At 37.2% G+C, this 13001-nt stretch overlaps 1 protein-coding gene and 1 long non-coding RNA gene across 5 annotated transcripts in view; one reads left to right on the forward strand and one right to left on the reverse strand.

Moving 5' to 3' along the window:
• Positions 1-13001, reverse strand: part of LOC105723075 (uncharacterized) — a 304135-nt gene that overhangs the window by 202560 nt on the left and 88574 nt on the right. The window lies entirely within an intron of this gene.
• Positions 1-13001, forward strand: part of CD96 (CD96 molecule) — a 97104-nt gene that overhangs the window by 16631 nt on the left and 67472 nt on the right. For both annotated transcript variants that reach the window (XM_012460943.2, XM_012460942.3), the window contains exons 3-4: positions 1540-1664; positions 12125-12332. In XM_012460943.2, the coding sequence (XP_012316366.2) occupies positions 1540-1664; positions 12125-12332 (333 nt within the window). The remainder of the gene's footprint in view (positions 1-1539; positions 1665-12124; positions 12333-13001) is intronic.

The raw sequence follows: 13001 nt of genomic DNA on the forward strand, positions 1-13001 counted from the left end.
TGTGTGTGTGTGTATATATATATATAATTATACATATATATAATTTTTAGCCCTTAAGTGGTGCTTTAATCTTCAGGTTTCATTTCCTTGATCAGATAGAATATAAAGCTTCATAACCTAGGCTTTGTCTTTTTATTTTGATGGACTAATACTGTACAACAGTTATATTGTTATATAACATATATATATACATACACACACACACACACACAATGTTAGTAGCAATAAGAATGTTCATACTCAATGATCCATTAATTATACTTCTGAGAATTTACCTTAAATAGCTGAATGGTCAGAGTAAAGCTATTAGCATAAGGATGATCTTACTGTATAGCATGTAACAGTTTAAAAGTTAAAAAATCCAAGCTGAAAGAGCACAATGATTCAATAATTGGAAATGACTAAATGAATGATGATTGGTATATATGATAAAATGACACAAACTCCCCATAAATTTAAATCAAAAATAGTTCAAGAATCACACAAAACATTTAAAGTAACAATATATATAACATTCGCTGGTAAATAGGATTGCGGACTATGAGAAAACATGCATGTATGCAAACAAGATTTGAATAGATATAGAAAAAAGAATATAAGATTTTTAGGATATTTGGATGATAGAGTTGCCTTTATTTATAAATTTCTTTTGATGTTATAGTTTAGTCACGAATTTATATGTATGTATATACAACTTTCCCAATAGGAAAGACTACAAAATGGATATTTATCTTCTATTACCTTAAAAGTGAAATAATTAACACTGCTTCCTCAAAGTTTCCTTACCTATTTTTGTGCCATTCCTTTGTTGAAGGAATGTTTATAAGTTCTAGGAAGATTATTAGATATGAAGACTGTCAAAAGATCAGATTTTTAGGGCAGCAAAACTATTATGTATGATACTCTAATGGTGGATACATGTCATTATACATTTGTCCAAACTCATAGAATATACAAAATTCAGAGTAAACCCTAATGTAAACTATGAACTTTGGATGATAATGATGTGCCAATGTGGGTTCATTAATTGTAACAAATGTACCGCTGTGGAACAGGATGTCCACAGTGGTGGAGGCTGTGGGTGAGTAGAGGCAGTAGATATACTGGGGACTTTATACTTTCTGCTCAATTTTGCTGTAAACCTAAAACTACTCTTAAAAAATAAAGTCCATCAAAATAAGAAGACAGTTAAGGCTAGGTCATAAAGTTTTATATTCTATCTGATCAAGGAAATGAACCTCAAGATTACAGCACCAATTTGGGGCTAAAGCAGAGGAACATGCCAAATGATGAGTTTGATTCTGTTTGGGTTTTTTCCTTGTAATTTTTCAGTGTTTAGCAACAATTCTGTGCTCCTCAGTGACTCTGTTTAGCCACTTATACAATAAGGACTATAGTGGGGGTTTGCCTCTCTGCTTTATAGGTGCACTCTGAGGATAGATGAATCTCTATACTAAAACTGTTTTTGTCTCTTTGACAAAGAGCACTTTACAAACCAATTAGAGATTCATGTGTTTTCTACCTTATGTTTTGTTACAGTTACACCAGATGAGTGGAAAATCAACCATACAATAGAAATAGAGATAAATCGCACTCTGGAAATACCATGCTTTCAAAATAGCCCCTCAGAAATTTCATCTGAGTTCACCTATGCATGGTTGGTGGTAAGTGTTGCCCTTTTCAGCGAATAACTGCAATGGTCTTTAAACATTAATGAAGTAAAATGAATAAATAGTAATAATAGGGAAGGAAGCATACTAGATGACAGGCAGGCATTATGCCAGGGGTGGGAGGAGGGGTGGGGAAGGAAGGAGAGGACATTCAGATTCCTTTTCACAGGTAAGCCTCTGAGTCTATGAATGCAGTAAATTAATTTATAAATTTGCTTCTAAAGGTTGATTTTTATTTCTAGCTATACACCAAACTATGATTACAGAAAGAACAAAGTGTGATAGTGCCCCAGAGAGGAGCCATATTCAGCAGAAGCCCCTACTCACAAATACTTGTTTTACAAACAACATACGCAGAGCTACAGACTCCCTTTTCCAAAAACACTTATTACTGCACCCTGGGAAATATACAACATTGGCTTAGGCTGGGAAGCACAAATTCTAGTGCTTGTGAAATATAAGCAGAAAATGCATATGAGACAAGCAGGATTTGTATAAGAAACAGCCACTGCCCAGCTCTATTAATGCCACAGGGGGCTGCAGGCCTATAATTGCCATGCCTTCTCATTTAAAAAAAGCCAGAAATCTGTATTTTTATGAAAAATTTTCCAATTTAAAAATGATATAGGCCAGACACGGTGGCTCACGCATGTAATACCAGCACTTTGGGAGGCCGAGGCAGGTGGATCACAAGGTCAGGTGTTCAAGACCAGCTGGACCAACATGGTGAAACCCCGTCTCTACTAAAAATACAAAAATTAGCCAGGTGTGGTGGTGCACACCCTGTAATCCCAGCTACTCAGGAGTCTGAAGCAGGAGAATCACTTGAACCTGTGAGGCGAAGGTTGCAGTGAGCCGAGATCGCACCACTGCACTCCAGCCTGGGCGACAGAGCAAGACTCCATCTCAAAAAACAAAAAATGATGTGTAGAGCAAAAATAAATATTGGGTTATTATTTTGATGTGTAGATCAAAAATAAATACTGGTCTATTATTTTGCTAAAACACTCTAAACTATGACCCTAATTATAAATTTAAAAAATTTCACTGAGTATTCACTTTGGCAGTTATAGTGGGCCAACTATGAAGTTGCTTCCCATGTCCTGTGTGATGACTAAATTCTCCTACTACTTTTCTCACTTGAAATACTGAAGAATTCATCTATGCAGATCTTCATCTATTCATATGTATGATTTAATTTGGCCTAACCCTTAACATAACTCTATCATTTATTTACTTTGTCTGCCTTTGTTATTTTATCATTAGTCTACATTATTCTGCCTAACATATCAGTTTAGTTTAAAATCTAAATTTAATCATAAAAACTAAAATTTTCTGAGTTTTTTTCTCATAACAGGTAAACAAAATCAACATGAGTATAATAATAAATATGAAAGAATTGTATCACTGTAACTTTAATGTTAGCCAACCAAATGGCAGCCAGCTACTAATAATCCTTGTATATAGTAAACCCCAAAAACTGTTAAAAACAAATGATAACAGAGACAAACACAATTATAGAGATGATGATATACATGATTTCAAGAATCATAGAACAGGGCATTCATTTAGGTGATACAGAATATGATTCGATTACTGTATGTTAATTTTTATATGTTTATCAAAATGAAAACAGAAAATTTAAAAATTCTTATAAAACTCACAGAAGAACCTCATGAATGTAACAGCTGGCAGAATTTGGAAAATACTGTGATTGAGGTGGTTGATTATTCTCATTACAAGCTACCTAGATTTCTGTGGACAGTCTCAGAAACTAGACCTTATATGTAAAAACATTTCTTTGGGTTTGTGCCATACCCAAAATAATTGACTTGTGCAAAGAACTTTAAATACAACCTACTGATAACTTTTCAGTGTCTAGGTATTTTTCAAATAGTAATAAAAAGAATTATATTTTAAAATAACTTTCCCAAAGGGCTTAAAAACCTACAGTGTCTCTTTGTCATTTGTCACAAGATACATCTGCCCCATATAGGATTTGCTTTCCAAAATGCAAGGCTTCCTGGACATTATCATTAGGATGAGTATAAGTCCACTGTTCTTAACAAACATGATATGACATAGTTCTGAGAAAAAGGTTAAGAAGTGGAATGACTTCAGGGAGGCAGAAATGTACTATACTAAACCTTTTAGTGATGAAATGCATACCTTGCTTGTGTTACCAATATTTTCCCCCAAGAGGGCAGAAAGTTCCTATTCCAATTATCACAAATTCACTAACAATGGCAACTGGTTTAATAAAGCTTTACTGTCGATATTTTTACTGTAGTGTTCTTGTCTCATGGTATGTAATCTGTTTTTCTAAGCAAATGTAAAACCTTTGGTGTGCGTCTTTTCTGTGACTGAGCTTCTGGACAAAAAGTTGTATGGCTCATTTCAAAAATATCTACCATCGGGCCGGGTGCGGTGGCTCATGCCTGTAATCTTAGCATTTTGGGAGGCCGAGGCAGGTGGATCACGAGGTCAAGAGATCGAGACCACCCTGGTCAACATGGTGAAACCCCGTCTCTACTTAAAAATATAAAAAATTAGCTGGACGTGGTGGCGCGTGCCTGTAATCCCAGCTACTCAGGAGGCTGAGGCAGGAGAATTGCCTGAACCCAGGAGGCGGAGGTTGCGGTGAGCCGAGATCGCGCCATTGCACTCCAGTCTGGGTAACAAGAGCGAAACTCCGTCTCAAAAAAAAAAAAAAAAAACTACCATCTAGAGTCTAAAACATAAGTACTCATAAATACCTAATAAATAATTTAATGAATTTGTTTATATTTGTCCCCTTTCCCCACAGTCTTACTCATCATTCTCATATTAAATTGATGGTTACTAAATTCATGCTGTTTGATTATTTAATGAGTCGCAGCTTATGAAGTATCAAAGACTTGATAACTGATAAAGCACGCTTTATCAAGTAGCTTCCTTTAAAGAAACTAAGGCCATATCAACATACCTTTGTATTCGGCCAGGGCATTTAAAATAAATGAACGCCAGAGAGAGTGTAAGGTCACACAGTGAGAGGGCGAGTCTTAAACATCCACTAGATCCTCAAGTCATGCTGCCACTTTAAAGAATGCATCATGATACAGACAACCTGAAGAATCTTTCTGAAGAAACTTTTCTTCAAAGGGAACATGGCATTGGCAAACGTGCTGATTAAAATGCTACTATATATTTCCTTTCTAAATGTCAAAATCTATTTGCTCCTCTCATTTACATCTATGTCCTACACTGTTGATGGCTGCGGGATTCAGCCAGTCCATTAAAGCATCTTATATCCTTATAAAGTAGGTTACATAGGGTGGTTATAGTTTCCCTTAAAGGAGAACAAACTTCCTAAATAAACTGTCTGACAGTGCACAACCCACATCCTGGGCTGGCAGTCAGAGCATCCTACAGCAAGGAGGTAAGGAGAAATCCCTAAATTCATGCAAGTGCAGAAACCCATGATCAGTGTCTTTGGGCTGACCTATGCTTATTATAATAGTAAAAAACGCGCCCATGAGTAGAGATTTAAGATGCTAATGAGACATGCCATGTTATCTACTGGCATGTATAACAATAGCACATGCACATCCGGAGGACCACCCAGAACATGCTTCATAGCAACACGCCTTCCCAGCCCTTCATGAATAATCATATGAGACTCTCATAAAGGGAGTTTCCCTAGTGTCAGTCAGCACTGTCTCACCTTTGAGTAGCCTGCTGTGATCAGCTGTGAGTGTACTTTTGCTTTGCAGTAAGCTCTCTTACCTCCTTTCACTTTGAACTTGCTCTCAAATTCTTTTGTGCAGTAAAGTCAAAAACCCAAGCTGGTGCCACTGGTAACACTTACATTAGGGAATAAATGACAACTCTTAGTGTCACAATTGTTACATGCCTGCAAAGGACACAAATATTCCAGCCAATCTATATTATTGGTCTTTAATCTCTTCTTAAACTAACAATAATAATCATAATGATAAGCCAATTGTTCTTACAAACATTATATAATCTCTTTAGAAAGAGATCAAGAAATAGAAATGATGAAGATGAGCTGAGGAGAGCAGAAACTTGCTATACTGAACTCAGGAACTGTGCAAAGCTTCAAAGGCCTTCTGCCCTGAGTGATTCATGAAGCCCTGGAAACAGTCTACAAACTAAAATTATCTAGGTCACTGAAAAACAAAAGTGATGTCTTTCTATACATGAAATTTAATAAAAGTTAATTAATTCAATTATGACCCTCATGGGACAGGTTATTAATGGAATTATGTCTCATAAAACAAACTCCTTTGCTACATGTGACCGAAATCATGCTAAGGCTGTGCTAAATGTGTTAATTGGACAGACTGCATTTTGGGAAGAAGTTACATTGCAGAACTGGGAATACATTGAAGTGGACGGGCATCAGATGCAAATGGATGGTGTATCTAATATTCATCCAGCATGAGGGGTAAATAAGTAAACACAAAGGGTTCACCTTTAATGGAAACTAATAATCTAAGTGAATGGAGGGGTAATATATAAGAAATCCTAGAATGTATGTGTTTAGACAAGATGCAGTTGGAAGCTAAAAGATAAGTGATATTTTCCCCATTTTATGCATTGGGACATAAGCATATACTTATCAGGAAAATTCTGCAGGCTTATTCTGGAAGCTTCTAAATATACTCTAATATTCTGTTTTCATAGCAAACTATCATCCTTATTTCCCACAGTATAAATTTCAGTTCAGTCCAATAAACATATGTGAATCTGTTTTGAGCGCTAAGTCCTTCAGGGATACAAAACTATATTGGACGTATTTCCTACCATGACATACACCTTTAATAAAAATGTAAAAAATGGCAGCATGGGGAAAATCATTCAATTCTGACTAGATGGACCTGGGAAGCCTCTCAAAAAGGTTATATTTGAGCTGGATAATTAAATAGTTGGCTGGCAAAAGACAGATGTGTACTACTCCAAGACCCTGGGACCTCTAAGTACAAATTGGTAGTGCAGACGGGAAAACGCACAAGAGGGAATATTTGTTCCCAAAGTCAGTGAAAATAAAGAAATTCATAATTTTTCTCTTTAAAGTTATGAAGAGAAGGACAAGAATATTTCCAATTCAAACAATTCAATATTAGCAACAAAAGCATGTAACTATAGATGCTCATACATCTTAAAATTGTTATCAATAAATGCATCTTCAATATGCTCTTCTTTAATATTTGTGCTACTTATGTTAAAAGGTAAAAGGGTACTATAGACAGTGTTTGTTATGCTTATGGATATCTCACTATTCAGAAAACAAAACTGTAACCTCTTACCTGATGGCGGCTGATTCTAATTGTCTTTAATAAAAAAATAAAGTGCTAGCCAAACTATAAAAGTTGATAACCAACAACAATTAGAAAAATAGTGCTCTGGTGCTCTAGAAAATGGACCTGGGGAGCTTTGCAAGCAGCTTGCTTTGACAGTACTGACTGGATGGAGAATAAATGGAGGAAATGTGAAGATAGGAAACAGTTTGGAGAAAAAAGGAATAGCAATCAATATAGTTAACAGCAGTTATCGAATGAGCTCTGTACAGTCAGCCCCTGCCACATGCTGTGGTCAATGAAGCCAGCTCTGACATGGAGCTGGTTTCAAGGAGCTCAGGATAGCTCAGAGATGAAATATCATCACTAAATCAAGGAGGTTGAGCATCCCAAATCTGAAAACCTGAAATTCAAAATGCTCCAAAATCTGAAACTTTTTTAGCGCACACATGATGCTCAAAATAAATGTTCAATGGATAATTTCAGATTTCAAATTTTCACATTTAAGATGTTCAACTGGCATAATGTAAATATTCCAAAATCCAAAACAATCTGAAGCCTGAAACACTTCTGGTACCAAGAATTTCAGATAAGGGATACTCAACCTGTAGTGCAAAGGTTCCTCTTCTAAATTGAAAATTTTGATTCTAGTACAAAAACAAAAACAGTCTCAATGACATATTTTAGGATTTGTCAAGTCTTTAAGGGACATATAACAGCAGTTTATATGATTCAATATGATCCCTTCCAGCCCTTATGATGCTAATTATTTTATCAAGCTCCTATACATAATTTATATATGCATTTGTTTCTCTTCTGTGGCTCCTGATTTTCATATTTGTTTGTGTGTGCATGTGTGTGTGTTCTTCTCCTTAAGTAGATTTTTTAGTACAAAAAATCTAATTTAAAATTAGATTTAACAATCTATTTTTTTTAGATTTTATTTTGAGGCAGGGTCCCACTCTGTTGCCCAGGCTGGAGTACAGTGACACAATCTTGGCTCACTGCAGCCTTGACCTCCTCAGGTTCAAGTAATCCTCCCACCTCAGCTTCCCGAGTAACTGGGACCACCGGCATGTGCCACCATGCCTGGCTAATTTTTTTGTATTTTTAGTAAAGACAGGGATTCACTATGTTGCCTGGGCTGGCCTCGAACTCCTGGACTCAGGCGATCCACCATCCTTGGCCTCCCAAAGTGCTGGGATTATAGGCATGAGCCATCAAATGCAGCCCTTTAGTAGAATATAAGTAGGAAAGGCAAGGACTGTTTCTTCTACTACTTTTGTGAGATTGTAAATAGCAAAGCCATTAACCATATGACTTTTGGAGGGAAATTGCTGTTTTCAAGACCTAGATTTCCACTACTTACTAGCTATGCAACCTAAGGGCTGTGATTAGAGTGAGGCAAGTAAGGCCCTAAACCTTGGGAGCAAAATTTAAGAGAGCACAAAAAAATTAGTAATCAAGATAATTTTTAATACAATATTTTTAAAAATCAAAATTTGGGAAAATCCGTGATGAACAAAATATCAAATCTGTAAATAAGGGCAGACTGTTGCTTGTGTGTTTTGAGACCTTGCTACATTTACATTGTTCAAGGAACAGTATTCTCCAATCGGCCTGTTGTTCCTGGGCTTCGTGGCCATTGTACCCCAAGGGCTAATGTATAAGGGTTGACCGTGGCAAGAGAATAGATTGAGCTATTCATGACTTTATAACTGTCTTAGTCTATTTTGTGCTGCTATATATAACAGAATATCTGAAACCGAGAAATTTATAAAGATAAATTTATTCTCTCACAGTTCTGGAGGCTGGGAAGTCCAAAATCAAGGTGCCGGCAGGCTAGAGCCTGTTCTCTGTGCTTCAAAGATGGCACTTGAATGCTGTGTTATCCAGAAAGGACAAAATAATTGTGTCCTCACATGGCAGAAGAGCAGAAAAGAGAGAACTCACTACTACAAGTACCTTGTATGGTGGCATTAACCCATTCGTGAGGGCAGAGACCTTTGATCTCCCATTAGGCTTCACCTCCCAACACTGTGCCATTGGGGATTAAGTTTCAGTACGAATTTTGGAAGGGATAAAAACATTCTAACCATAGCAATGAGTCTCCATAATTCCTCAGTTTAGCCAGGCACATAGTGAATACTCATGAGATAGCAGGTTGATCATAGGTTGGAATAAGCTTATATTATTGAACATCTATTAAGTGTCAGGACTAGAGTAAGTATATCATATATGTTAGCTCGTATATGTTATTTCCCATTAAAATTGGAGAGTCTACCAAGGTGTGACTCCATAAAGGTTTAGAAATACTTATTAATATTTTTTAAAGTGGGCAATATTTTTCTTTGAAGAACAGGAAAAGAAAAAACTGGTAGAAATAAGGGTCTCACATGCAGGTTCTTGCCTCTACCAGCCTGTACCTTGCAGACTAGGTTAGCTAAGAGCATTATTATCAAATAGGAGTTGAGGTATGCTCTAAACACCTATCACCAAAATTGGGTTAATATGTCATGCAACGGTTCCTTTCAGTCAGCAAATCGCCCACACCCCTGTAATCTACAACTCATATGAAAGGTTCTAGCTTTCTAAAATTTCTACTAAATTTCTCAATCTAGATACTTTGGAAAGGTATTTTATTTATCATTATTTTATAGTTTGGTTCTTATTAGTACATGTTGTCTGTGAGACTTATTTGTCCCTGGTTCTGGGCATACTTGCTTTTTGATGCTATGACTTAAATACCTCTTACTTTGTGTGATCTTTGAGCAAATTTTTAACCTCAATTTATGCTACATAGTCGTAAGAAGCAAATAAAATACGACTTGAAAGGACTTTGCAGAATTCTTAGAATATAGTAGGTGCTAAATAAATTTAAGTTATGACTAATAAGAATCTAAAATTTTAATAGGGTCATAGCATAATATTAGTATGATTTCTCCCTCTCCCAGCCCTAGGCATTTTGTTGTTTGCCTGTGCTAATTTTTTCACATCTCCTCCCATTTGCTCTGTGAAGGCAGCCACTCATATGTAAATTCTTGCTACAGCCCCCTTTATAACTGAAAACTTTGGAATATCTCAGGATCTCCTTATCTTGTAGGTTACAGGGCACTCTTAGCAACTGAATCCCATCTTTCCCAATGAAAGAATAAACCCTTCTTTCTGCAAAAGTTAACTGCCCAGGAACTTTGCATAAGTTGGAAGGTTTTGTATTTTTTCTCTATCAACTAAACCACCCAGTCACAGTGTACTACATAATAAATAAAAATGCATTTTTTTCTCACCAGTCTCCACCTTCAGCATGTAACTGCACTTTATCCCACAACAAAGTGACAGTGGATAAAACTGTTCCAAATGGCAGTCATATACTAAATGACCAAAGAGCATTTTCAACTCTAAAATCCTCACACACACAAAAAAGCAAGAGGCTGCCAAACATAGCTGTGCCAAAATATCTGCGCCTGCCTTCTTAAATATTGATCTCCAGACCAGCCAGTGGCTGAGTGACATGCTCTCCACTTTCTTCTTCTGTGCCCACCCAATACTTAGAGCTCCTTTGGGGGATCCTGTCTCTGTAATAAAGTCTTTCTCCCTTTTTCTCGTGCTCTTCTTCATCAGAAAAACAGCAGCACAGACTCTTGAGTCCTTCTTTATAAGGGTATAAAGGTATGTACATTGCTTCAGGAGAAATACTTCAGCAGAGTGTGATTATTTGCAGGCAATAACACAATACTATCTGTATGTAAGACTGATACAAATCCTAGCCGGATTCAGCTGAAGAATCATGTCTTACATAAGAGTTTCTACTAAGTATATTCTGGAATTATCTATATAACTAAACTATTTAAGAAATCTGCCTTAGTGGTTCCTCTGTTTCTGCCCATACTTGAAATCACTCACTCATGAGGTTTCCATTTCTTGTAGCCTGATCTGTCTCATTTTTAAAACTAGAGATTCCAATTCATAGACCTTATCATTATTTTGTAACATTTCTACCCACTGAATGCATTTCTGTTTACCCTTCTCCATCTTAATTCCCTCCATTTCCCCTGATGCCTGTGCACAAGGATTCATCTGTTGTTTAGAGTTAGGCCAGTAGATGTCAGCCCTGGATACCCTGAGGACCTTCAAAACACTTGCTCTAGCCATGGCCTTATCCTAGACAGACTGATTTAGAATCTCTAGAAGAGAAGCTTGTGCATCAGAGTGTTTCAAAAGCAGCTCAACTGAGGATATTGAGTTGTACTAACAGTAAAATGAAGACCTAACCCATCCTCTTCCCTTAGGCTCCTCAAGAATCCCCTCCTCACTGGGCCCCTGGTGAGCACATTTACTGACATCAACCAACATTGTGACGCACCAGGGAGCTTGTCCAAGGAAATTCCAGGCATAGGGAGAATAATAGGGCTTTTCATCACAGACCAAAGAAATGACAGAAGATAGAAGAACCAAGTACCTCAAATATCCAAAATTCAGATTAACATTTTCAGCCTACTCTTCATGCATCTTCTTTGAAGCTAACAAAAACACAGAAGAACAGGAATAGGTTTAGGACCAGAATGAGCCTGTGGTTAAGGAGGGAAGGAGGTGCCCAGAGAACAAAATTTAAGGAGGTACTCACTGTCGGGTGCCAACATTTCACTTGCATGACTTTAAGAACCCCACTTTACATTATCCTAGTCTTGGGGAGGAGCTGAAAAGAGTCATTTTCTAAAGGAATTCAGGGATAGCTGTAATCATTCAGTTTAAATGAAGATTTTATAAAATCTTCACACTGATAGTCTTCTCAGCACACCTTAGCAGTAAGATGTCAGAACGTCTTAAATGAAAATTAAAATCTGCCATTAGTGCCCCCCCATTCCAGCCCCCAAATCCTACTCCAGATACACAGTTTATAGAAAATTATGAAGGAGAAGATCTAGTCAGAAGAGCAGAACGTTTCCATTTGTTAGGATAGGGTCACAGTAGTTTTTAACTGAAAGTCAAGTATATGATACCTTCTCTAGTAATATACTAAATATCTCTTAATTTCAATCCTTCATTCTTCCTCTCTGTTTTACAAAAAATAAATGAATCAATGCTTGTGAAATGCCTAGTCCAGAGCTGGCACAGTTGAGGCCTCAATAACCGGTAACAATTTTTTCTCACCAGGAATATAATGGAACTCAGGAAACACTTATCACCCAAGATCACCTCATCAGCAATTCCACATTATTTAAAGATAGAGTCAAGTTTGGTACAGACTACAGACTCCACCTCTCTCCAGTCCAAATCTTTGATGATGGGCAGAAGTTCTCTTGCCACATTAGAGTCAGTCCTGACAAAATCTTGAGGCGCTCCACCACCGTCAAGGTTTTCGGTAAGGGCTTTTGTTCTACGGACTTCCTGACATCCTCCTGTCTCCTGCCATGCTCTTCCCTGAGGAGGAAGCACTCTGTTATGCCGCAGAGCAGCCACACAAGGGTAACAATGCTGGAGTCTGTTTCCCTGGATACTTGTCATTCTCTTTGGGGATGAGGATGAGGGTAGGATGCTAAAGAATGATGATTCCATTAACGGAATAAAATCATACAGAAAGCAATAATTTTCTGGGTTTGTCAGTTTTCTGTTGCTTACAACAGAATACCTGAAACTGAATAATTTATAAAGAAAAGGAACTTATTACATACAGTTGTGGAGGCTAAGTCCAAGGTCAAGGGGAGGCATCTGGTGAGAGCCTTCTTGCTGATGGGGACTCTCTGAAGAATCCAAGGGTGGCACAGGGTATTGCATGGCAAAAGGGCAGAGTATGCTAATGTGCTAATTCATGTCTCTCTTCCTCTTCGTGTAAGGTCATCAATTTCCCTCCCATCATAATTCATGAATCCAATAACCCATTATTCCATGAATTGACTAATCTTATTCATAAGGGCAGAGACCTTATGATTCAATCACCTCTGAAAGTCCCCAACTCTCAATACTGCCATACTGGGGATTAAGTTTCAATGTAAGTTTTGGAGTGGACGTTCAAACCATAGCAGACAGATCA

The sequence above is a fragment of the Aotus nancymaae genome, unplaced genomic scaffold (assembly GCF_030222135.1).
Source record: "Aotus nancymaae isolate 86718 unplaced genomic scaffold, 86718_ANA_hifiasm-v0.15.2.pri h1tg000011l, whole genome shotgun sequence".
NCBI lineage: Eukaryota > Metazoa > Chordata > Mammalia > Primates > Aotidae > Aotus > Aotus nancymaae.